This window comes from Rhyacophila brunnea, unplaced genomic scaffold, assembly GCF_057557595.1.
Source record: "Rhyacophila brunnea isolate RB1 unplaced genomic scaffold, BYU_Rbru_1.0 scaffold_3, whole genome shotgun sequence".
In the NCBI taxonomy this organism is placed as follows: Eukaryota; Metazoa; Arthropoda; class Insecta; order Trichoptera; family Rhyacophilidae; genus Rhyacophila; species Rhyacophila brunnea.
This window is the reverse complement of record NW_028232965.1, coordinates 22923934-22949698: the sequence shown is the minus strand read 5'-3', so window position 1 is coordinate 22949698 and position 25765 is coordinate 22923934. Positions and strand designations below refer to the sequence as shown.

The following is a 25765-nucleotide window of genomic DNA, read 5'->3' as shown; positions in this document are numbered from 1 at the left end:
ACGTATACAGTAAAACCTCGTTAATACAAATTCCACGGGACCGAAAATCGAAAAAAAATTTGAATTACAAATTATGAAATGCAGGTAGAGGTATGGGGGAAAAATACTAAAATTTAGAAAAAAAAAATTTGATTTTCATTAATATCGTTTTACGATCATCGATGTGCCAACCAAATTTCCGGTTCCGTGTGTGTTAATAGGTCATAAAATGTCAGGATTATTTTAATTACCTTCTTAAAATAACTAATTTATGATGTTTTAAGAAAAGTCACAATTTTCAATGACTGGGCTCATGAAATAGTGTACTTTATTACAATTTATTGAATATTTTTATATGCCAGGACTATCATTTCAAATTACGAAATTCGAATTAAAGGTATGGTTTTATATGAAAATAATGTTCAAGGGACTTTTTTTTCGCGAAAATTTCGAATTATAACGATAGTCCTAGAGCCATGTTTTACATTTCAGTAGGTATGGTCTAATATGTAAATATGGAAAGTCGGTGTACAGAAACTATAAACTTGCATCAATCATAAGTACACAAAATATTATTTAGTAAATTTGAATCAAACCATTATTGCGAAAATGAATATCAAATTGTCAGCATATTTAGATAATATTGTCATACAAGATAAAATTTTAAAACTTCAACATACAATAATTTAAGCAAAATAAGACCGCGTAGATTACACGTGAATATTGTCTTTGTCTTCACTTGATCTCTTAGTCAAAGTCTATGAATAATCACACAATTACATAATATCCTCATGCAAAATTGGTGCACAAAAACAACACTACTGTTATGGAAACGTAGAATGTTGTCCGCCTAAGACTTAACGTTGATTACGCTGAAAATAAAAATTAACAATCATTAGTAACAAATAGCAAATCAATAAATTTAAAGTAAACTTTTATGCCACAGTTCAAGATTCAGTTTGAGTACATTGAGGTAATCATTCTGATATTTATTATTTTCGATAATACAATTTGTATCTTATTGATTCAAAAATTTATATATTACGTTTTCATTGAAAGTATCAAGTATATTTATTATCCAAAGAAAATATTACCATAAAAATAATATTATTATTCAGTCATATTATCACTGTTCGCATATTTATGTTGTGAATTCCGGGCAGCAATGATAGTCTCTTGCAAACAATGGGAAAATTCCTCCAACACCTGTTTTGCAATATTAGGGCTGTCAACGCCCTCTGTCAATTCAGTCTTGGACGCTTGCGCCAATAAGCAGTGACACACGCTCACTATTACTTCTTTGGTGAACATATTGGGTGGCGGCTTACTGAAAACAAAACATTCATTACATATTGGCCTCATTTCGATTTTTTATTGGCTCTACAATCTGGTATGGATCTTGACCCTGCCTACAGAGAAAGTTTTTAATGGAAACTTGTCACTGGCTGTTTGCCTAACTCAAGGATTACCAAACGGTGTCCTCCAGGGCACCGTGAAATATTCCAATATTTTTATAAGTATTTTATGTAAGATATTTTTGTGTAAATTAATTTATTAATTCCATAAGCAATCTCAATATGTACATGTAAAAATGGGATTTCAGTCATTGATTTACATACAGGATACGCTCATTACATATACAATTTTATATTGGGTTTATTTGTACAAATCTTTTGACAGCTGAAACATGTCTGCAACTTTACTTCGGTGGCGGCCATCTTCATTTTAGACGCTTCTAAGGACTTTTCATGTTGTTTCTTTTAAGGTTTATATATTTTATCTGGTAACTAAATATTTCAATAATTAATTTGAGAGGAATTAATTGTTCGGATTGTGCCATATGATTCTGATACATTACGATCCAATAATTAATTGACCAATATCTTGGTAAAACAATAAATTAGACAATAATAAATTAAAGAAAACTGAAGCTTCTGTCACCCATCTTGGTATTTGCAAAATATCAAGTTCAACTTCAAATTCATTTTCAACACCATAAAATACATGTCCAAGCTAAGAATTGATCAAACAGATGATAAATAATAGATATAGAAAATTGTAATTCTGGTTGGATCTTGGTATTTTTTCAGCATCCAATTGCCAAATATCAAATTTAATTGTGAATTAGAATTGAGCACAATAAAATAGGCACATGTCCAAACTAAAAATCAATCAAATCGGATGATTTATTTATTTATTTATTTATTTATAAAAAAGAGTATTACGGCATTACAGCTTTTGTCCAATGCGCCATAATACATAATACATACAAATATATAAAAATATCTTAATTACAAATAACAACTAATATGACAAGAAAGTGGAAAAGACAGCATGTGTAAATATTAAAGAAATATGATAATATATACAATTATAAATTTATCCTATTTAAAACGTCTACAAACATTATATAATTAATAAAAAACAAATCAACCTTTATGGTGCCATCAAATAAGCTAATTGCACGATACACAGCATCATGAAACATAACATCTGTCCTGCGACGAGGTATCTTGAAGACCGTGGAGCTGCGAGTGATATTGGTGGGAACATGAAAATTAATATTTGCCAGTATATGCGGATTGTAAATGAACCCACGAAGAAGTAAAAAGAAATGCTTTAAAAGAACAATCACTCTTCGGGTAGACAGGGATTGCATTGATAGCATACCCAGAAGAAAACGGGTCGGGAAATTCATTTTATTGTCATTATCATAAGGAAAGAACCCGTATGTTCTTAAGTAGAGAAATCTAAGAAATCTATTGTGGACTCGATCCAGCTTAATTGTGTGCATGAACCTATTAGGACTCCAAATAATGCTGGCATATTCAAGAATACTCAACACAAATGATACGTATAATGTACGTAGCACTCGGACGTTTTCGAATGATTTTGAAACCCTCATAACAAAACCAAGCATTTTGCTAGATCTAGTACTGATGTTAAGAATATGCTGATTGAAAGTGAACTTTGTATCATACAATACTCCCAAATCTTTTATCTCCGTTACCCTACTCAATATTATACCAGACAATGTGTATGGGAACAATAAGGTGTGCCTTGAACGATTGAATGAAATAATATTACATTTGGAGGTAGCGAATTCAAGTTTATTTAAGATAGACCATTGCGAGATAGCATCTAGGTCAGACTGCAACATCGCACAGCATAATGGGGTTTCAATAGTTCGAAAAAGTTTAAGATCATCTGCGAATAGCAAACAAGAAGAATTGGTTATAACTTTGACAATATCATCAAAAAATATTAAAAACAAAATTGGGCCAAGATTTGAACCTTGAGGAACACCAGAGTTTGTTCTAAAAATCCGCGATTCATTCCCATGGTAATCAACGAATTGACGGCGATTTTTCAAATAAGAAGCCAAAAAACATATTATACTATATGACGCGCCAAATGTACAAAGCTTTTGTAATAAAATATCGTGATCAACACGATCAAATGCCTTGGAAATATCTGTGTACACAGAATCAACTTGAATTGACATATCCATAGAATTTGAAATAAAATTATTATACACTATAAGATTTGTTACTGTGGACCGCCTAAGTCGAAAACCATGCTGCGAATCGGAGAGGCGAGAGTCTATTTGACGGTTGATGTTTATATGTAATATCGATTCAAATAATTTACATGGAGCCGAAAGAACTGCTATTGGCCTATAGTTAGAGATCTCTGATCTAGATCCCTTTTTATGAAGCGGCCTTAGGCGGGTTATTTTCCATGCATCAGGAAAAGTGCTGGATGCTATGATTAAATTAAATATATGTTTAAGCGGAAAGGATATATGTTCGTAACAGCCCTTAACCACATAAGGTGGCAAGCCATCTGGACCAAATGAACTTTTGGGAGACAAATTTGAAAACCCATATTCCATATCTTACTCGTCAAAAGCTGAGATTTGAATATCTTGCGTTGCAGACGAAGGACCAGCAGAATCGGGGTCAAGTAGCGGTTCTATTGAGCTATAAAGTGATTCAAAATGCTTAGCAAATGCATCAGATATAACATGGTTCTCTATAGGATCATTATTCAACGTCATCATGGCATTGTCTTTTGTAGTACTACTGGAACTAAGCGAATGAATATATTTCCAAAAACAATTAGGATCTGAGACAATATTTCGACCAATCGACGTTAGATATGATTTGTGAGCCGAAGAGATGTCACACTTCAATGAGTTTCTAAGACAGGAAAATTTACTATAATCTGCAGTCCGTCTATGTTTTTTCCACAGTGCATGATAATATGCCTTTGACCTTAGATTATAAATAATTTCTGGCGTAAACCACTTAGGATATGAGTACTTCGGTAGATGAACGAGCCGGCGAGGGAAACAGGAGTCCAGACTATTATAAAATTTATTATAAAAAATAGCTAATGCCGTGTTTACATCAATTTGTTCATATAAAGAGGTCCAATCTGTAGTACTCAAAGAATTATACAGCGCTAAAAAATTTCCATTTGAAAAATTCCATTGCGGATTATGCCTATTCAGTGGAGGAATCGACGAATCATTTCTGTGCGATACATGCTTAAAAGATATTTAGAAAAAGTTATTTTTGCCGACATACTTGTTCTATCAGTCATTGGGTTTAATTATTAATCTATCTACAAGATACTTAGCTAATTATACTTAAGGGCACACATGCTTACCTAGAGTTTCTGTTTTTTCATTTAAAGTTGAACTATGACATTGAATACTAGGTATAATTTTTAAAGTGAAAGTGATATTATGTTGCATCTCTTTTACGCATGCTAATATGATTAAAAGGTTAATCTTTCTCTTTCTGTCACATCTGAATTCGATAACAAATAATTAAACATTGGACATGCGTTTTACGTACGTGGTTGTGCTTTACGAATTAACAAAATAGATTTGTACATAATGAAATACGTAATACATTTGGTAAAATACACACATTTTTTGTTTCTCTATTAACATTAACACTATTTTATTTCAGGCATATTTAAAATGTTTATGCTATTTTTAAATTTATCATTTAACTGGCTAAATAATAAAGTGCACTTTAGCCTTTACGACTTGTGGCTAGCTTCAGGTGCATGTAAACTATTTGTGTAAACGTCACTTTTTATAATGGATTCTAAAATGATAATAATACCTTCTCATATAATGCGATATTTCAAAAAGTAAGTAAAACAAATTTAATGATTATTATAGTTGTATTTTGTGTAATACATTGTATCATTTATGCATTATTATCATCTATGTCTTATAGACATAGATGATAATTATTAAAATTTGATAATTTAGTGATTAGTCCATATCATTTTGAGGTTATGTGCATTGTTAATATTTGCGTTTTCGTCTTATAATGTCATTACTTTAAGATGTTTTTTTAACATTATACCTGTTATGATTACATTATTTTCAGAATACTTTTGCAGTAGGGACATCGAAGAATCAAATGTTTAATCAAATAAATTACAAAAGCAAGATAAATCGCTGAGGCTGTAATTTTATTTGCCAGTTACCAAACAGCATCTGTTTAGAAACAGGTAACTAACCCGTAAATTAAATATTATTATACTAGCTATCTGATTCTATACAGTGATTCCCAACTGGGTTCTGCGAGCAGTGTAGTATATATCAGTTTTTTATGAATTTACTTGCATACGTCCATTGTAAAAATAAAATGCAATAGTAAATTACATTAATATTTTTTAATAAAAATCGTAAGGGCGAAAATGTCTGCTTGTAGGTGACAATTTTCTTCGGTGTGTCACTGCTTCCGCCAACCAGACGAGGTTAAAAATCACTGTTCTAAAAACTATGTACTTAATATTTTTTACAGATTCGGATAACATCATTACTGGTCAATGGGTTCATATGAATAAGACGGAACAAATGGAACAAAATAAATCTATACTAAGCAACCGATACAGATGCGAGTAACTCGTAAGGGTCATCAGCTCTTTTCAACTGACTTTCCGGACATGGTGTAGGCCGTGTAGGGGCAGAGGAAATCACATGGCGCAAGTCACCGGAATGCCATAACATGCCCCATGAGCGTATTTTAGTAGCAGTGGCAAAAGGTGGAAGTAGGCTGTTAAAATCTGACATAAATAGTGTACACTAAACTTTGTCATTCAAACGTATTTGTTTTTATTTAACTAAGACTGCAATGTGTAGATAGCGTTCGTTAGTTTTTAAAATTCAATCAAACCTTACATGATTCATGCCACTGTAGATAATAGTCAAAAAATATTCATTAATCTATAAAACATCATGCCGATGATATCGACATCATTGCCATATCAGAATTGGCGCTAAAAAAAGGCATTCACAGCACTAGAAGCCTCTGCCAAAAGAATGGGCTTACAAATAAACGAGGCAAAAACAAAATACATGCCTGTCTATGTCACACCACGAGAAGGCGCACCAAAGTTAGATATTGGTGCATACAAGTTTGATACAGTCGACAGTTTCATATACCTTGGATCTCTTGTAACTTGACATAATGATATTACAGAAGAAATCAACAAGAGAATCATGTCTGCGAATAAATGCTACTTTGGCCTGTTAAGACATTTTAAGTCCCGCATACTATCTCGCCGAACTAAAAGCACTCTTTACAAGACACTTGTAAAGCCAGTGCTCACTTACGCATCGGAAACCTGGACATTAACTCTGCGAAATGAACGAGCCCTGAACATCTTTGAAAGAAAAATTCTCCGCCGTATATATGGACCGATCAGGGATGGCACCAATTGGAGGAGAAGATATAATGCTAAGCTCTACGGGCTATACGAAGATTGCAGCGCAGTTCAATCAATTAAGATTGGGAGACTGCGATGGCTAGGTCATGTGCACCGTATGAATGACAATGAACCGGCAAAGAAAGTGATGTCCAGCAATCCAATAGGACGTAGAAGAAGAGGGAGGCCAAAGATTCGCTGGTTGGATGGAGCTTTCAGTGACTGCCGTATTCTGGGGGTACCAAATTGGAAAGCTTCCACACTAGATAGGGACAGGTGGAGGGAGCTGTTGGAGGAGGCTAGGACCCACACCGGGTTGTCGCGCCCCTGATGATGATGATAAAACATCTAAATGTATGCAATTAAACCATGGATAATTTTATAGATCGAAGAATATTTTTAATCGATTATGGTGTAGGTAGGCCTGAATGAATTTAAAAAAAAACCAACCGACGCAATCTGTAATATGTATTCTCAATTCAATGAAAACAAAAAAGTATGACTGAAAAACTATTATGGTTTAGAGTTCGGATAGAGCGTCGACAGCTTCAAATACTTGGAGGTACACATCACGGGATGGAATATTGCAGAGAGAGCTTGCTATCCGAATGGGAATATCTGGATCAACATTCAACTCGATGCGGAGTGTCTGGGATTCAAGATTGTACTCGCCAAATACCGCCTATTCGACGCTTGCATTCTGACGGTGCTGCTTTACGGTAGCGAATCATGGCACTTTACGAAGGCTCAGAGCAAAATTATACTGAGCTTCGAAAACAGATGTTTGCGATGGATATTGGGTGTGCGGTGTATGACTTTAGGAGTAACGAGGAGATAAGAGAACGCACCAAGCAGCCTCACGTCACACTGAGAGTGAAGAAGCGACGTTGGACCCGGCTCGGTCACGTGCTGCGGATGCCAGAAGAGAACTTCAACCTGGCTTGCCTGTTCTTCAAGACAACCGGATTCCGGCGTCCTGGAAAGCCGCTAAATACTATCTATAGAGTGTATACGGCGGACTGGAATGCTGCAAGAAAACTAGCGAGCAACAGGGATTTTTGGAGGCGCCTCGTGGTGTCCATATGCTCCAACTAAGGGGCGGATATGGCCGAAGTAGAAGATGGAGTAGGCAGGGATTATTTGAATTTTATAAACTAACCTGCACCATCTGCAAATTGTATTCTTAATTCAATAAAAACAAATAAGTATGGCTAACAAAGTTAAGTGTGCATTATTTATGTCGAATTTTAATAGCCTACCTCCATTTCTCGCCGCTGGTTAGTCGTATATTTTCTATATCGTATTACTAGCTAAAAAAGCGTTAAGCTAACATGTGTATACATAGTTACTTATCATCAAGCATCCGAGCTTCTCGCATGTGTATCTGAGCCTATACATACTTAATGTACTAGGTACCTATTCTTTGTTTATATGTTTTATAGACTTCTATTCAACATCACTCCATTTTTTGTCCATCCTATAACTATTTTGGACATAATTGTTTAATTTCTTGGCATTCAAATGTTTTAAATTCGTAATTTTAACTTTATTTAAAAAAAAAAAAAAAAAAAAAAAGGCTTCAAGTTCTCTGAGAGTTGTATATTATTAACATAAAGCTATTTAGATATAAAAAATATCCAGTAGAATGATTACATTGTGCAAAGGGAATGATAATTGATCACAATCCATCTCAAGTTTAAGATATTAGTTCATATTATTTATGTGATACATCATTAATTAAATACCTACTCTACATGAAAATTGACATGTGTCTTCCCTACCTACAAATGACCATAATTATTATAAAAATACGCAAAATGTACTTTCGCGAGATAATTACCAAATGTAAACCAAACTTTTCTGTGAAATGTGGACTTTTCAAATATGTATGTTTTATGAATAATTGTGTCAAACTATAAATAATAATTTAGAACCTTTGTTTTATTAATATTTCCTTGTATTATAATACATTGTATTAATATTTCCAATTTCTCTCCTTCTTGAAATTTCCAGCCATTGGATAATGAAAACGCGGCATTTTGTGTAAGTAGGTATAAATAAATGCATTAATATTGTTATATAAAGAACTAAAAAGGTTGAAAATTTCGCATTCCCGCTCAAATAAATTTACGTGAAATTTTCGAAATTAAATGGTTAGTTTTTTTCAAAAAAATATTAAATTGGAAAATATGTACGGGCATCCATTATTATGTCATTTGATGAAAGTATTCTTTAAAATCATCTCATCAATCAGTCAAAAAAAAAAATATATCAGTACCTAACCTAGGTAGATTCATAATTTGGGACAATACATCGCTAAGTAAAAAATATAGCTATTTTCACTTCGCGATGTGTTTGAGGTGTTCTAAATTATATAAGTATGTTTAATAACAAATGTGAAATTCGTAAAACCTCATGTGTATTATTTATTTAACCCTTTCCAGGCGACCGTATTCCAGTAGGATACAGCTAGTACGTAACAAGTGGGCGACCGTATAGCGGTCAGATACGCAAACCTTGACCTGTCGATAAGGCAGGAAATATTATTCATACGACACTGAGAATTGTATTAGAAAATAGCCCGATTCATCCGCCTACTGCCACCTACATAACTTTTTCGAAAATATTTTATTTTAATATCATAATCATCGATGTTTCAAACCCTTACGATTTATCGAGTTTCGCCGGCAGGCACATTTCGATTTGAAGGAGCGCGCGATTTTCGACGCCTGCGCAGTAAGCCATTTACATCACTCGCGGCTAGGACTGTGCAAGGAGTCAATATTGTGTTGATCTTTGTCGCGAACGCGTTACATCTTTTATGTGTGTCGTATTTTCGAGCATTGTAATTGAAAACTGATTTTAAAACAATTATATGTTTATTAACTTTCGACAAAACATTGTAAAAACATTTATATTTAAGTTGTGTGTTGACCGCGATTATTATAATTACGTTTTTGTACTTTTGTGTCCGTACTTTGAGTGAAATTTTAAACTGATATTAATAACTGGTGTGTGTACGTCTGGTTTTAATTACTTGTGTGTGTTTGAACTCGTGTTTATTGTCAGCGTAAAAAAACTTATTAAAAACAATTCAAATTTTTTGTCGAATTTAAAAAAAATATTTGTGCTTAAAAATGGCGGAAGAAAATGTAAATATAGGAGCAATCGTGATTGAAGAGTTGGGCTCGGATTACGACATGTCTGAAGACGAATTGGACCAACAGGACAGTGCCCGCGATGCAGATGATGTGGAGCGTGATATCGAAGAGCCTATTGAATTCTTACGATCTTGGAGAACGGGGCCTCATATTCCTATTATTCATGATTTTGATGATTTTCGATCTGGCGTGACATCGAATGACTTAGATGAAACCTCTCCCGAGTGTCTCTTTTTTGAACATTTTTTAAATGGTGATATTATGGTAAAAATTGTAAACCAAACAAACACTTTTTTTAATTTTACATACAATGTGACCAACCTTGGACCAAAATCGCGGTCACACAATTGGGAAGATACTACTGTGCCGGAACTCTTTATTGTGGAGAAGGGACCGATATAGAGGACATACACAATTTGGGAATTTCTGGTGCGGTCGTCACGACACTGCTAAATGACTATATCGGCAAAGGTCATACACTGTGGTGTGATAACTGGTACTCCAGTCCGGCGCTATTTAAATTTCTCCATGCTAATATGACCAATGCATGTGGAACGGTTAGGAAAAACCGAAAAGAGATGCCGGATTTTAAAAAATTGAAAAAGGGAGAGACTGAAGCTAAGTGCAACAGTCCCCTTTTAGCTCTAAAATGGCATGACAGAAGAGACGTACACATGCTGACCACGCTTCATGACGAATCTTTTGGCCCAACGGGAAATATAAACTTTAGGACTGGTGAGCCTATTCAAAAACCCAAATGTGTCATTGACTACAACAAAAATATGGGCACAGTTGACAAAGCCGACATGATGCTCAGTAGCTTGTCGTGCATGCGTAAGTCCATCAAATGGTATAAGAAAGTGGCGTTCCATATGATAGATTTATATTTATTAAATTCATTTTATTTGTATAAATTTATAACAGAACGTAAACAAACATTGGGTGAGTTTCAGCTTACCGTGATTAAACAATTAGTGGATAAATATAAAGTCAACCCTTCAAATACACCCCAACCTAGACCGTCAACAAGCGATAATCCAATTAGACTATTGCCGAAAACCGCGACACGACACTTGCCAGAGCTACTTCCGCCAACTAGAAATACCGATAAGCCTCGACGTCGATGTCATGTGTGTGGCAATTCGAAGAAAAACAAAAAAAAACAAACACTTTCCCGTTATGTTTGCGTAGCTTGTGATGTAGGATTATGTTTGAACCCATGCTATAAAATATACCACTCCACAAAACATTTTTAAAACTGTTATTGTGTGTGTTTTTTTTGTTAAGTTTTGTAAAAAATAAACTTAAGATTTAAATATTAAATGTGTCAATTAAAAATAATTAATGTGAATTCCTCACCCAAAAGGGGCATATGTTTAAAAATTCAAGTGTGTGATTAATTGATTTGTACCGTGAAATTAACGCATATCACGTATTGGGCAGTGCGTCGCAGAGCTCCAATTCGTTCTGCAAGCATGGCTGACGAATGATATGGGTGAGAATTTTGTTACTGAGATATTTGTTTGTGTATTTTTGAGTGCATTGGGCAATTAATTCCTATTTTATATGTGTCACAGCGATCTTTATGTGTTTGAAGGCAATAAATGTCAGACCACTCATTTTTTACTGCCGTATTTATTACGATAGAGCGAACAAAAACATTTCGTAAAAACGAACCGCAGACAGAGCTTATTCTGTATTGAAACTGACGCGGCGGCCGGGTTAATAAAAAATAGTTAAACTAGTACCTACAGCTGGTGAAAAGACTCATTTTATCACCTATTTACTAAAATATCAATCCAATAATATTTTAGTAGATATGGCAACACATGACGACCCGATAAATTTCACTGAAATAAAAAATCTATCACAACTAAAAAAATACCTATCCTATTGTACAATCATAATAAATTAATTTTGAATATAGAGCAAGATAGTAATAGAAAGGGACAGAAAACCGATTGCTATGTTGCAATATTAGGGACAAATAGATTGCAACAGTGTAAAAATATAGATGGATATATGATTTAGTATGAAATGACGTAGAATTGACGCAAATACAAATTTCTTCAGATGTTTTTTGCTATTGTCTTCTTCTGTCAAAATATGTTTTCCTTTTGAATAATATGTTCGAATTTGTGTTTGTTTCGCCTATTTTTGTGTTCAATTTGTAGCATTCACTTTTACAAACATATTTTTGTACAATACTTGTGTGTTGGCGTATTTTTTTGGTCATATAAAGTGAAAATAATACCAGCTAAAGATTCCATACATCTTACACCAATTCGCAGGCGGGTCTGACGGATATCAAGATGGTCGAATATTTCGTGGAAACAGTTGTTTTAATCCTTTCTATGCCGCAATTAGTTAATTGATAGTAATTAACATAAGAATTGGTGTAATTAGGGCGTGCAAAGACGCTTTGGGCACTTAACCGGTTAAAAAGGTCTCTATTTAGTATTATAAATTTATAACTAACAAGATATTTCATCATTTATTCAATGATTAATGATAAACCTTCTGATACGTAGGTTTATATTATTTCGTATGTCTATAATTGTAGCATATTTAAATAACAAAATGTCCACTCGCTTCCATTAGATTTAGAACCAATAGAAACTGCAAATATTATAATTATACTGAATATATTTTACTACATTATGTTTTATAATTATAACATTACAACTATCTATAATAAATCGTTTGAGATAATAATTAGGGGAAAAATTTGTCATCATCACAGCCTATTAATTTCACAAAAATATGGCTTCGTTCTCAATTATCACGTTTCACGGTTTCAAAGAATATTATTTTACGTCATAAAAATACTTTATGTAGTTATCAAATGTTTTACATAAATATTTGACGATGAATAAGCTTCATAATTATATAAATAGTTTTTCTACAAATCTTACGTACTAGTCAGGCTTAACCTCTGAAAATACCAGAAAATAGCTGACATGGAACACCTTCCCCCTTAAGTCAGTTTCCGGGTAAATTTTTTTTTTTAAAACCATGTCCGATCTTAGCAAGACTATATATGGGCCTCCACGGAGTGGAGGTTGTATTAAAAGATTTTTGTTTTTTACGAGAAATGGATGTTAGCCGTGTGCTCGACCTATCAGGTCCATACTCTGGGTCCAAACACACATTGAAAACAACATGTGAATTTTCCAATCCCGGGGATCGAACCCGGGACCTGCAACATTATAAACTTAAGTGAAAATATATCACTTTATACATGATATTCCTACGTTACCACTTTCTACCAACTGTTTTTCTCAAAAGCTAAAATTCACAGCAGAGTTGTCTAAATTCTGCTCGAAATGACCACTTAACTTGGCTAAGGAAAAAGTTTTTCTCAAACAAAAACTTTTTTATTTACAGAATATCATTGACGGGACATTTTTAATGTAAACTAATTGTGGGTGTATACATCGAAACGATGGGATGCTGGCATGGCTTGGAATGACGCAAGAAGACTGGCGAACGACAGAGATTCTTGGAGGTGCCGTGTGATGCCCATATGCTCCAGCTAAGGGGCGGACATGGTTAAGAAGAAGATTATAGTTACCGTTATTTGATTTTTGAAGTTTCAATAAATTTTAAATAGACCATTTTTCGGTAAAATTTAAGTCAACTTCAATTTTGTGTCTTCATGTCCCATAGATTTCAAATTAACAAGGCGATACTTACACAGACAAAAATGATTTTAATATGAAAATAATTATTTACTTGTTGTTCAAAGTTGTTACGGAGGAATGCGGCATTCTGAATACGGATTGATTATTTATGGTAGCCCTGGCATTGGAAGAGTTGACGTTTTCAGGCAGTAGATTTCCGCCGATGCCGATGACACTCTCCGATCTGGCTCGCTGCAAAGACGTCTTGTCTAAGCAGTCTTCAATATTGCGGCATCCGATACACTTACAATTTGCTGAGCATGCTATTTTTCCCTGAAAATTATGTTTTACATTGATTACATATTGATGGAAATTTTGAAATTATATTTTTTACACATAGAATGTATTTTGGAATATGTAATAGAATAAAGGTAAATTTGAGCCGAGTGGAGAATATAAACCTTAAAAGGATTCTCTTACGAGGAATAGTAAAGTTGTGTCAACACTCCGGATCAAACACACATATGTAAATAAAAATCAACATGCAGATTTACAAAGGCACAGAATTTAAATTCGCACCCCACAGTTTCAGAGCTATATAATATCATATATTTCTACAAGTGGATATTGAATTCAACTCCGATGAACAAACATTAAGACACTAAAAAAAATGAATATAATTTCCACCTCATAGCATTCGCAGTAGTTTTTCAAGCAGCCGGAACGTTTGCAGTTACAACCTTTATTATGGCGTCTGATTATTTGGTCTGGACCTTGATTTCTCGCTTTACCAATTTTTGGCCTGCAAATAACAATGAATACATTAAAATCACCCGTTAAATTTGGGGAGTATATATTCGCACAATTAAATTAGACAGTTTTCACAAAGTGCCGACAACGTTTAAAAAGATGAAATTCACATTGGAAATGGATGGTTACACAAATGATCGACAACTGTCTAATGGTAGATTTTCAGTACGGAAAGAAATAGTTCTCATTTGCCAAAAGATTATTTTAACACTCAAAAATGAATAGGTGTATTGACGGAAAATATATTTTGCTCTTTGCGGTTAAATTAATTAATTTTAACATGAGTATACTGATACATACTAATAATAGTATTGTACATACATATTGTTTTCAGACATAACAGTATATAAGTCTATGAATAAACTCATTAAAAAAGAAATGATCAATTTTATGAAAGGTTATAATTATTATATACTTAGATAAAGCATTAATGGTATTTTTTATGTCTTCAAAAATATAATATATTATCTATCTATATCTCTTATATTCTATTTTATTGATATGAGGCTACTAAAATGACAATTTCTACAGTAATATCATACTTTATTTGACAGATCTGAAACATGACGTCTCGTGCAATGATGTGAACATAGCCAACCATAGCGACATATTTTGCTTAGTGAAATATTGTTTCGCTTTGTGAATTTCCTCCCTTTTCTATGTGACTAGTTATCAAAACTAAGTTTACTTATATTTTTAAAATGTGATACGGTACTTTTGTTTAGTATTACATATTTAGTTTATGTGAAAACTATTTTCTCAATGTTTGAATATTTTTTGTTGATGTGTAATTAATTCCCACCCGTTAAATTCTAATTAATAATAGTTTTGTACTATTCCATAGGATTCGGATATAGCAATCTGGGTTTCGCATTTCGGCATCATCAGTTATAATTACCATCAAACATAGAAATTAAATTTCTATTAGTACCTAAGCCGATAGTATTATTTGTGTTTAACCAAAACTAGATATCGTCAGTGTTTTGTAAAAAGGGCGAATTAACCAAAATGCTACTTTACAGGAGGAGGGTTTTTAACTTTTGACATTTATTTGTTTTCTACCTGTATTAGAAAGAATACTGTCATTATAATAGGTATTATTATATAATATTTTAAAAGGCCCAATATGTCACATTTGCTTTTTATTTCGTAATTTTAATTAATTTAATTTTAGTCGATTATCGTTTTTAAGTACTTTCCTGTGGAGATAAAAATTCGCCGTTTTTACACAACAAAGCTAGTGGGGTACATATTGTATTTTCATTAAAATCTCGATTTCGCCAAAATGGTTGATTCGCCCTTTTTACAAAACACCGACGATATTATGTTGCATTTCAAGACAATAAACAGTCAAAGCATTCTACAGTTGTACGGTTGCAGTTTCACAAATATATAATTAATATATACCTACTGCTAGTTAACAATAATTGAAGAATTTTATTTGACTTTAAGACAATATTGACCTGAAAGCATTGGGGTTTCTCTCTAAACAGCTTCTAATCGCTTTCTGACGATACTCCTCATTTTCCAAGTTGTTATGGCAGTTATTACAGTTACACTGATTGCAGAATTCTCCGTTGGCAAAACAGTCGCAGTACAGCTTCAGGCATTGAGATTTTGTACAGTTGCATGGCTTACGAGGACGCAACCCCAATTCTATGGCTACAATTTGAAAAACAACAATTATCACCAATGAAAAGCCGTTTATAATATATCATTTTACATTGAAAACAATGATAATATGACTTACAATTATCAAGATTTTTGGAAGGATATTCTGTTACCTCCTGTTTAATCTCAACATTTGCTGCAATTGATAATGATTTACCACCGGCCTGAAAGAAGTAAGCGTATTATGTTTACATTGACTTCATAGTATTAAACAATTTGACAATAATAATGCAAGGGAGGTCAGGTCTAAACAATGTTAAAACTGCAACACATTTAAGAATATTTTTTATGCAAATGAATTTTACAATACAAAATTTTAATATGTATTTATGTAATAACTTATTACATTTTGTTCATTATGCTGTTGCATCTGTTGAATGTAAGAAGCCGGCACCATAACTATATGTTTTCTATCCGATTGACTGTGGTCGATACATTCTGGAGACGAACGGTCATTTTCGTGTTCTCGTTCGTCACTCTGTGTCATTGGATCTTCTTCCAAAACTTCTCCATCGCCTCCTCTCTCCTCGGAGTCGTCCATCTAAATTAAAATAAATTAAGTATGAACATCAAATGAATAATATAAATTAATAATGCAAACCGCTGAATTACCTAAGTACTGTATAAAAAATATTATCAATAATAATTATTACATTTAATTAAAATAGGTATAATCCTGTCATGAAACATTCAATTTTCATAAAGTTCGACACATATTATTGAGATAAACAAAATTTACAGCAAATTAAAAATGGTAACTAATAAATCAATCAAGTTATATAGATTGACTACTTTGTGGAGCAACGAACTAATAATTCTAATAAGTTAACTTTTCAGAAAGCCAACACCTTTTTGAAAAATGTGTAGAGAAAACTAATACATAATTTACATCATTAATTAATAATGAATTATTTTAAGATAATATATTCAATATTTTCATAACATTAACATACATTCCACAATAACTTGACTATGTACCTACTATTTCTCTTTTTTTTAAATTACGAAAGTATGTAAATATATAACATACATTTTTTGAAATTACAAAATGCCACACAACATAACAGTTGGCTTTTTTCTACGTTAATCATGAGCTATATGTTAAACCAGTGACAGCACACCAACTTGAGCATTAGTTGAAAAAGTATTTAACACATTATTTTGACTTAGGTAGTGTGTTATTCTATGATACAGTCAAAATGTACCTCAACATTTAATACTCATTCGTCATTACTCAAAAAGTATCACCAAGCAGTGGCCAAAGACACTAATAAACCAGTCAAAGCAGAAACAATACATTGTACATAAAATTATGTAATATGAATTCAATTCTCATTATTATTTATGGATGGTTTTCTTAGATAATTTTCTTGACAAAATATAAATAGTACATATTCAGAAATGATTATCAATTGAAAATTTCACTAACCTCATGCTTGACTATTTTAACCTTGCTGATTTGGGATTCAATATCAGGCATTATTTCTCCTGATTCTTGACTTGTCACGTTGGTTGTTTGGACTTGTTGAAGTGAAGGCGGTGTAGATATGGAAAACTGTAATAAAACAATTGATTAAATATTTTTATCATACATAGATCTTTATTCTAATTGTGTTTTTAAAAATATACATCAATTATTGAAAGATTGCCTATTAAATACTTTGTAAATCTCTCTCACAATGGTAAAAGAGAAAACGTATTAATACAATAACATGAAAGGATGGTGATTAATCCACCTTTTTTATAAATGTTTATAATTTAATTGACAATTGAATTGTAACAAATTAATATTCAATCAAATGCAAAAGGAAAAAGGAGATAAATCACTACTTTTCAGTTGTCGAAAGACGCATGAGTTTTGAACAAAGAAGTACATCCTTATCTTTTTAGACATCACTGGGGTAATTTTCATTGTCATTTTCATATGTTAAAGCAAAAAAAATATGGTTCTTACACTGACCGGTGGCATAGCTTGGCTAATTTTCTGGAGAGTAGGAGTGAATGAAACAGGCAGCAATTTGGTTGGAGGTTTTCCTACAACTGAACAAAGCAAACAGAAAGACGCTGAAATCATATCACTTTATGTATTTTAATAAGCAATATTTTGTTCATATTCATTACATTTTTTTTTACCTTTTTTGACAGTAGAAGTGGTCACGAGTGCGGGAGGTTTATTTGAACCAACTTGTACGAGATTACCTACCAAAAAAATGCAATGTAATGTTAGAAAATTGCTTTTTCAGATAACTCAAGACGAAACATGCTCTGATAAATATCTCTCTATCAAAAAACTCACCAGGGTAGTCCGCTATGATAATTCTCTTAGGAAGGATCTGAGCGGGCTTGGCCGAAACCATCTTGGAAGCTAGAGTGGTGATGGGTTGTGAAGTGTTGTGGGAGGCGGGCGGCGCCGGAGCTATGGGAGTTATCCTGATGGGAGTTTGTTGCCCCACCGACGTCTGTTGCTGACCTAGACTCGATGCCGTCATCAACCGCACATATTGCACCTATAAATGACAATATGATGACAAAATTACACTTTAACTTTTGACCTGACTGGACGATCGTTAGGCTAGTAAAATTGTAGGTTTTTGTCATCCACCTGGACCGACCGATTGTCTCGGCTATATTGATAGTATTCACTGGTTAGTAAAAACTCAAATATTTGATAGAATTAGTATTTTTTTCAAATTTACCAAAAATCCCAACATTTACTTAGTGTACAGTGATATTTGGGAGGAACCAACAAACTGACAAGGTAGAAGGCATATTGGGGTATTTATTTAAATACCAATCCTTTCGGCCAATCACAAGCGTTGAAATGATCTAATTGAAAACTGAATGTTGGTGTGGAACAGTTTTGAAACAGAATGATATTGATCATCATCCAGTCGGGTTAAAGTGAGTTGAGACTGGAGGTGTAATTTGGCCATTATCTTATTTATCATAACTATAAATGTTCGCGATTTCATCCTATAAGTTTTCCTATAAGATCAAATGTTTATTTAGTATACTCACCCACTACTATTTATTGTTTTTGATAATAATAGTAGTTCAAATTCTAATTCACTTTACACTTAGAACTTATACAAATAAATTCATAATAATCTGAGAGATGCTCACCCCTTTTCCTGGAATGTTGATTTGGTGAATCTGTTGTGAATTAAATTTCTGACCTACCGCCATATTGGCTAAAATAGTACTTCCAGCAGTGAGAGGACTATCCGCCTTCATTATCTTAAAGCAAGCAAAAAACAAGAGCTCACAAACGTAGTAAAAAAATTCATCAGAGGTGAATTTCTAAAAACATACCTAATAACATTCGGAGTGCACCATTCTGCGGTACAAACTTATAAACACAGCAATAGCCAAGGGTGGAGGTAGGCTATTGAGATCCAACATAAATAGATCCTACATATTAATTATTTTCATAGAACTTAGAAGATGACTCATAAAGTTTAGTGTGCACTGTTCATATTGGATCTCGACGCATGATATTTTTCAAAATGGCTTGTCAAATTTTTTAATCATACAGTATTGATCTAGTCCAGGGGGGGGCAAACTGCGGCCCGCGGGCCGCATGTGGCCCGCCGGGTATTTTTTGTGGCCCGCCATAATTGTACTTCTGATTACGAATAACTTTTTTATAATTTTTTAAAAAATATTGACAATAGATTAAAATTTGAAGAATTTGTTGTTTCGTAAATGTATTATCTCAGTACGTCTTCCTTGCGCCTCTTCTCACACTATGTTACAACTATTTTCTACATTGAAGATCGTGACATATTTAAATACTTTTAACTCCGCGTTTTAAGGAGAAAAAAAAAATATGCCCATGATATGGTAAAAAGTTTGAATGGATTTCAATTAAAACTCAAGTTATTCCTTCGACAAATATCGAATAACGACGTGGACCACTTTCCATCTTTGAAGTTGCTGAATATATCAGAATATAGATTTGAAGAATATGGTAAAATTATTAAAGCTCTGAATGACTTCCGAAAAATTGAGACAAGTTCAGCAATAGTACGCGATCCATTTTCAATATATATTGATAGTGTACCGACAGAGTCACCTTGAGAGACAACTTGAGATTTTTGATCTGCAGCGTGACACTGATTTAAGAAAATTGCATCGTCGTGAAGAAATCTCCAAACTTTACAATGCCCTTCATTCAGACAAATTCGACCAACTTAAAGATTATGCAAGAAAAATGTTCGTTATTTTTGGATCAACCTACATTTTTGATCGTAAACCTCGATAAAAATTATTTACGATCAAATATCTCCGATGCCCATTTATACAAGCAGTTTTGAGAATATCAACCACAAAATTAACACCTGAATTTAAAAAAATGTTTATTTTTCGTGATAATAAATAGTGTAGGTATATCTAAAAATGGTATTTTACTTGCGGCCCGCCGCTCATTTTGAATTCTTGAATTTGGCCCTCCATCCAAAAAGTTTTCCCACCCCTGATCTAGTCCATTCAAGGAAAAGAATAACATTGACATTTCGTATAGCAAATAGGGTCATTTATTGACCATTAATCAATTGGTATGGTGAAATTTACAGCCAATGAGGTTTTACACCACCAAGGTGCAGAGTCAAAACTGAAAGTGGGGTCTGTACATTTTTTGCACGTATGTAATGACTAGGGCCCGGATTTATATGCTAGTGCATGTTTTGTTAGGGTGTATGCACAGCTATGAGAGTTGCACAGAAATCTGTTTTGAAAGACACAGAATCCAAAAATAAAAATTTATTGTGCATATAAATGCATATTTGAGACGTTAGAGCATATTTGAGACATTAGTGCATATTTCATAAATAAATGCATATTTTAGAGCTTTTGAATGTAAGTATAATTTTAGTTTTTTTTTAAATTATTTTATCGAAATATAACTAAGTTAGGAAGAAAGATAGTTTAGATGCACTTGCATTTTTAATGCCATCTCCGAGCTAGATATGGTGTGTAAATTCCCACCTCCAATCCCGTTATGTATATGCAGCCATGTCATACGCGGCCGGCTAACATAACCCTTACGTGTGCCAGATCAAAGAATTTAAGCCCTCATTTTGTCCCGAGCAGAGCCGCACGGGACTGGTGATGCAACCTTGCACCGAAGTGCGAATGCATGATGTTAATTTATATGGCAACTATCAGTGACTTTAATTAGAAGAGTCGCAAGGGGAGTCGAGAGTGTCCCGCCCCCCGTACGCTCTGGCGAATTTAGTAAAGGCCGCAAAATTGGCCTCGGTTGCCACCATGTCCGCGTGTCCTATTGGGCCCGAATGGGGTCGGACCCGGGCAAATAACTCCGCTCGTTCGGGGCCCATAAGTCCCACAGGCCAAGCACGGAACCCTGCGGACACCCCATGGTGGTCTCCCTGTAAATCAATTCAGTGCTAGAGTCGTATATAACTTCCCTTTTATTAAAATAGCTTTGCACTAGGGCAAAGAGGTCCCCCGGGATCTGTCGGAGCGGAAGCTTAGATAGAATTAATGGCCACCATGCGGTGTCGAAGGCACCGGCTATATCCAAAAAGAAGCCTGCCACAATGACTCCTTCTGAGTCCTCAACAAATTTCTGTGCAGATCTGATGACGTCCTCAGTAGACTTGCCGGGTCTGAAGCCAAATTGCCTCTCCGAGATAGGGTAGATTCTCTCAAGGTGGTCCTCCAGCCTTCTGCTGATTAACCGCTCCAATATCTTACCCAGCACTGGCAGAAGAGTGATTGGACGGTACGCTTTTGGGTCATGCGGTGGTCGTGTGCTCATTTTAGGTATAATCCTAAGGAGACCCTTCTTCCAACAGTCTGGGAAGATGCCCCTGCTCATGCAGTCAGCATACAGCCTGACTATCTCATGAGGTGCTCGAAGCCACGCCCTTCTGGCAATCACATTGCTGATCCCATCAGGTCCGGGGGCTTTTCCCGCCCTGAGGCCATCAAAAATTAATCCCACCTCCGACTGGGTAAGCTCAGGAGAATGGTGAGTCTCCAACGGCAAGATTGCAGATAGTCTTAGTTGACAGGTTCTGTCATCTTCATGTGCCGTAGGTATGTCCTGTGGAATTAGAGCTTCCAGCAGTATGGATGCAGACTCTGCGCTGTCCATCGCAAAGGTGCCATCGGGACGCCGCATAGCCGCCATGACTTTACCAGGCCTTGAGCCCAGCTTTATCACGCGGAAAGGCGGTCCCCACGGATCATAGCACCCCATTTCAGAGACAAAATCCCGCCAGTGCTTTTTCTTGGCTTTATTTAACTCTTTTTTTGAATTTTGCCCTTGCGGATTTATAAGCAATCTCCGTAGGTTCGTCATTTCTAGGTAAGTCGTTCTGAGATCTTCTAGCTCTTTGCAATTTTCTTTGGGCAAGTCTCATGGTCCTTCTCAAAGATGTCAATTTTGGTATCCACCATGGTGCAAGGTTGGGTGGCCTCAGAGAGGTTCTACCCAGCGTGGACTCCGCAGTTTGAGTAATGAACGCAGTCAAGTCATTGGCTCTTTGGTGGAGATCGTCAGCCGACATGGCAGAGGCCAGTCCACCAATTTTGACGTCAAAAGCATCCCAATTGATACCGCTCGTCCGAAAGCGCCTGGGAAGTAGTACGCTCTCGGTTTGGCTCAATGGGGCCGCATCTCCCGCAACTCTGAACAAAAATGTGATCAGACGGTGATCGCTAGCCACCGCGTTCGTGTGGACCTGCCAGTCCACAGCGCGTCTGGCAACGCCACTGGATGTCAGAGTGACATCAATATGTGACTCACCATTTCTGGTGGAGAAAGTGGCCGGCCCGTTAGGGTCATTTAGCACCGTCAAATCAAAGGCGGCCAAGAGCTCCTCGAGTGGCTCAGGTTTGTCTTTGTTACGTCTGGTCCCAGAGGGGGCCCAGAGCAAGGATGGACGTTAACGTCCGCCCCAACAATTATCTGCTTGCCTCTGCAAGCATATAAGATTTTCTCCAGTTGTTTTGTGCAATACAGGGTAGAAGAACTGTACTGAAAATACGCAGATATAACTACAATGGAGAGCCCCCTGTTATTAGCAATCTCCGCCACCGAGAAGAGCTCATTGGATAGATGCGAGAGATGCAACACACTCAGTGCGGTGTCAATTACAAATATGCAAGCTGGAGATTTCGGGGTAGCTTGTATGATACGGCCACCGCTTAGGCCCCGATTGGGACCAAAGGCGTATGGCTCTTGTATCATAATAATGTCTGTATTCTGATCCCGAGCAACCTCAAGCAGCTCGGCAGATGTGGCTCGACCTCTGCCCACGTTGATCTGAGCGAAGGAGATCATTGCGGACAGTAATCAGTGCGGCTTCTTTCCTCCTCAATAGCGTGTAGGCGCGCGGGGCAGTCGGGATCGGTGGCCAAGTGGCCGTTCGGCTTCTTGTAGCGCGTGCACACAGGGCACTTCCCCGGTTCGTCAGCGGTGGGGCAGTCTGCTCTGTCATGCCCTTCTCTAGTGCAGTGGCCGCACGTTGTAACCTTAGCGTTGCAACCCTTCGCCATGTGTCCGTATAAGTGGTACTTTGCACACTTGACAACTCCGCAAAAGTCACGCACAGGGAACGAATTCCACCCCATGAAAAGTCTGCCATCATTAAGCAGCGCCTCTCGAGCCTTTCCCGGGATCGACATTATCATATGAAAACGTTCGGTCTTCGGTCCCGCCTTGTGGCTCAGTTTGGTTCCAGCGTAACCCTCAGATGCAAGGCCAGACGCCTCCTGGGTATTGTTTATGATTGCCTCCTTGAGCTGCTCTTCTGTCGTCTCAATGGGTACATTAAAAATTATGACGCGGGGAAGCTTTCTCCCCGCGACTTGGGCCTTTAAGCCGGCCTCAGTCAGCCCAGGGGCAGCCATGAGCCGCTTAGCCTCGTCGTCACTTTTGGGATGCACGATGATCCCGCCTCCCCGGATCTTGCGTACCCCGGTGATGTGCACTCCCAAAGTTTCAGGCACAATAGTTTTCATGACCGCTTCCTTTGTAGCAGTCGATTCTTGGCCCTCCTTAGTCGGATAAAACATCACCCCCGGCCTGGCGACAGTTTTCGGAGGAACTGGTGGCCATTCGGAGACTCTAGTTGGTTGAGCCTCTCTACGGGTTACGTCACTCCAAAGAGCCCTGGGAGGAGCATTAGAAGGAGCCTGTATGATGGCTCTCGTTAAGGAGGCACGATCCTTCACAATTGCCTTGTGCGCCTCCAGCTCTATCGCCATGGCCCACGTTTCAGTGATTGCCATCTCAAGCTCCTCGGCTACTGCGTTCACGGTTGCTCTGGCAATACGACTGTCCTTCTCGAGGGTGCCAAGCGCCCTCTTGATGGCAATCGTCGCCTTGGACGCACTCTCCTGAGACTAAGAGAGAATACTCAAAGCCACGGGACTGATCTCCCCGCAAGATGCTGAGGCTGAAACAGCCCTTGACTTAACGCCCTTGCCCTTTGAAGTGGAAGCGCTCTGCTTGTCTTCCTCTTTTTCTTTCTCAGGCCTTTTATCCTTGACCTTGAGGGCCTGCTTTGGGTCACCAATACCCTCAGCCACGTCCGACTTCCGCTTCCTAGTGGACATTCCTTCCACTTGCATGGGGTCCCCTTTGTGGTTGACCATGGCGCTAGGTAACACTCGTCACACGTCACTCACTCAAACACAATTTATCGCACAATAAATATTATTGTTACAATAATTAGGTAACTATTATTAAATGAATTAAAAGTCACAATTCCCGGGAAAGTCCAAGGGGAAAACACACAAAAGTTTCACAAATCGTATTCCAAGGGCAGGCGAAGGTATTAGTAAAGAAACGGGATCAAGAGCTTGTGAATAGCAGGGTCAAAATTGAAGATAACGAAAGCGAAATAATAGCGATGCAAAAACACGTCTGCACGGCTCGACAGTTCAGTCGCAACCTCCCATCTCCGAGCTGTGGATTTATCACTGGAAGAAGTGAAGTCAACTCGGGCACTATTATTTAAAGTTTGCTCAAGTGGACGTTGAGAGGTAGTTTTCCGCATATAAACAAAATACTGACAGATACCTATGCGGAAAAATTGAATGCCAGACCATAATATTGAAAAAAATAATGTATATTTTTTTTTTCTAGCAAAAAACAGAAAATAGTATTTAGGAATGGTTAAGTGTGTCGTTTTTGTTTTTTAAGTTATGTTTGGTTTACATTGCATTTATTATTCAATTATTTGTAGGTACTTGTGAAAAAACTATTTTGAAAATTGTAATTGATTAACTTTATATTCTTTGTTTGTGTTTTTTGTTCTGATATTGTATTATGTTGAAAAATTATTAACTTGTTATTCGATTTTTTGTCAGTAATATTGGGTAAAGTGGGTATTTACAATTTTTTTCCACAAAAAATGACAATTTTTAACTGCATATTTCTTCGGTTTTAGTGCATATTTTATTGATTTTAAGTGCATACGTGCATGCATATAACCATGTTTTTTGTTGCATACAAATCCGGACCCTAGTGATGACTTCTTCATTAGTGCAATGAAAAAAATTCAAAAATCATTGATGTATACCATGTAGGTAGATGTAGTAGGAATTATTCATCCTCGTATGAAATATTTAACTTAGTACTAATAAAAAATATGTTTTACCTGAGCAGACTTAGTTTGTCGTATTACGACACTCTGTGGATTTGTACCAGATGTCAAAATGATTTTGCCAACACTTCCTACTCCTAAAAAGATGAAAAAATATTCAAAACTTCATCAAGTATCAAAAAATTGGCACACCTGTACTTGG

The 25765-nt window shown here is 35.9% G+C and overlaps 1 protein-coding gene across 1 annotated transcript in view; it reads right to left on the bottom strand.

Moving 5' to 3' along the window:
- Positions 1-418: 418 nt before the first annotated feature.
- LOC147068079 (uncharacterized) overlaps positions 419-25765 on the bottom strand; it is a 33530-nt gene continuing 8183 nt past the window's right edge. The window contains exons 10-22 of the mRNA XM_085953328.1: positions 25618-25700; positions 19106-19219; positions 18279-18489; positions 18116-18181; positions 17937-18022; positions 17412-17537; positions 16329-16523; positions 16062-16146; positions 15775-15973; positions 14189-14303; positions 13614-13834; positions 1074-1306; positions 419-851 (exon numbers count right to left, since the gene is read on the bottom strand). Coding sequence (XP_085809454.1) covers positions 1090-1306; positions 13614-13834; positions 14189-14303; positions 15775-15973; positions 16062-16146; positions 16329-16523; positions 17412-17537; positions 17937-18022; positions 18116-18181; positions 18279-18489; positions 19106-19219; positions 25618-25700 — 1718 coding nt within the window. The 3' untranslated portion in view covers positions 419-851; positions 1074-1089. The remainder of the gene's footprint in view (positions 852-1073; positions 1307-13613; positions 13835-14188; positions 14304-15774; positions 15974-16061; positions 16147-16328; positions 16524-17411; positions 17538-17936; positions 18023-18115; positions 18182-18278; positions 18490-19105; positions 19220-25617; positions 25701-25765) is intronic.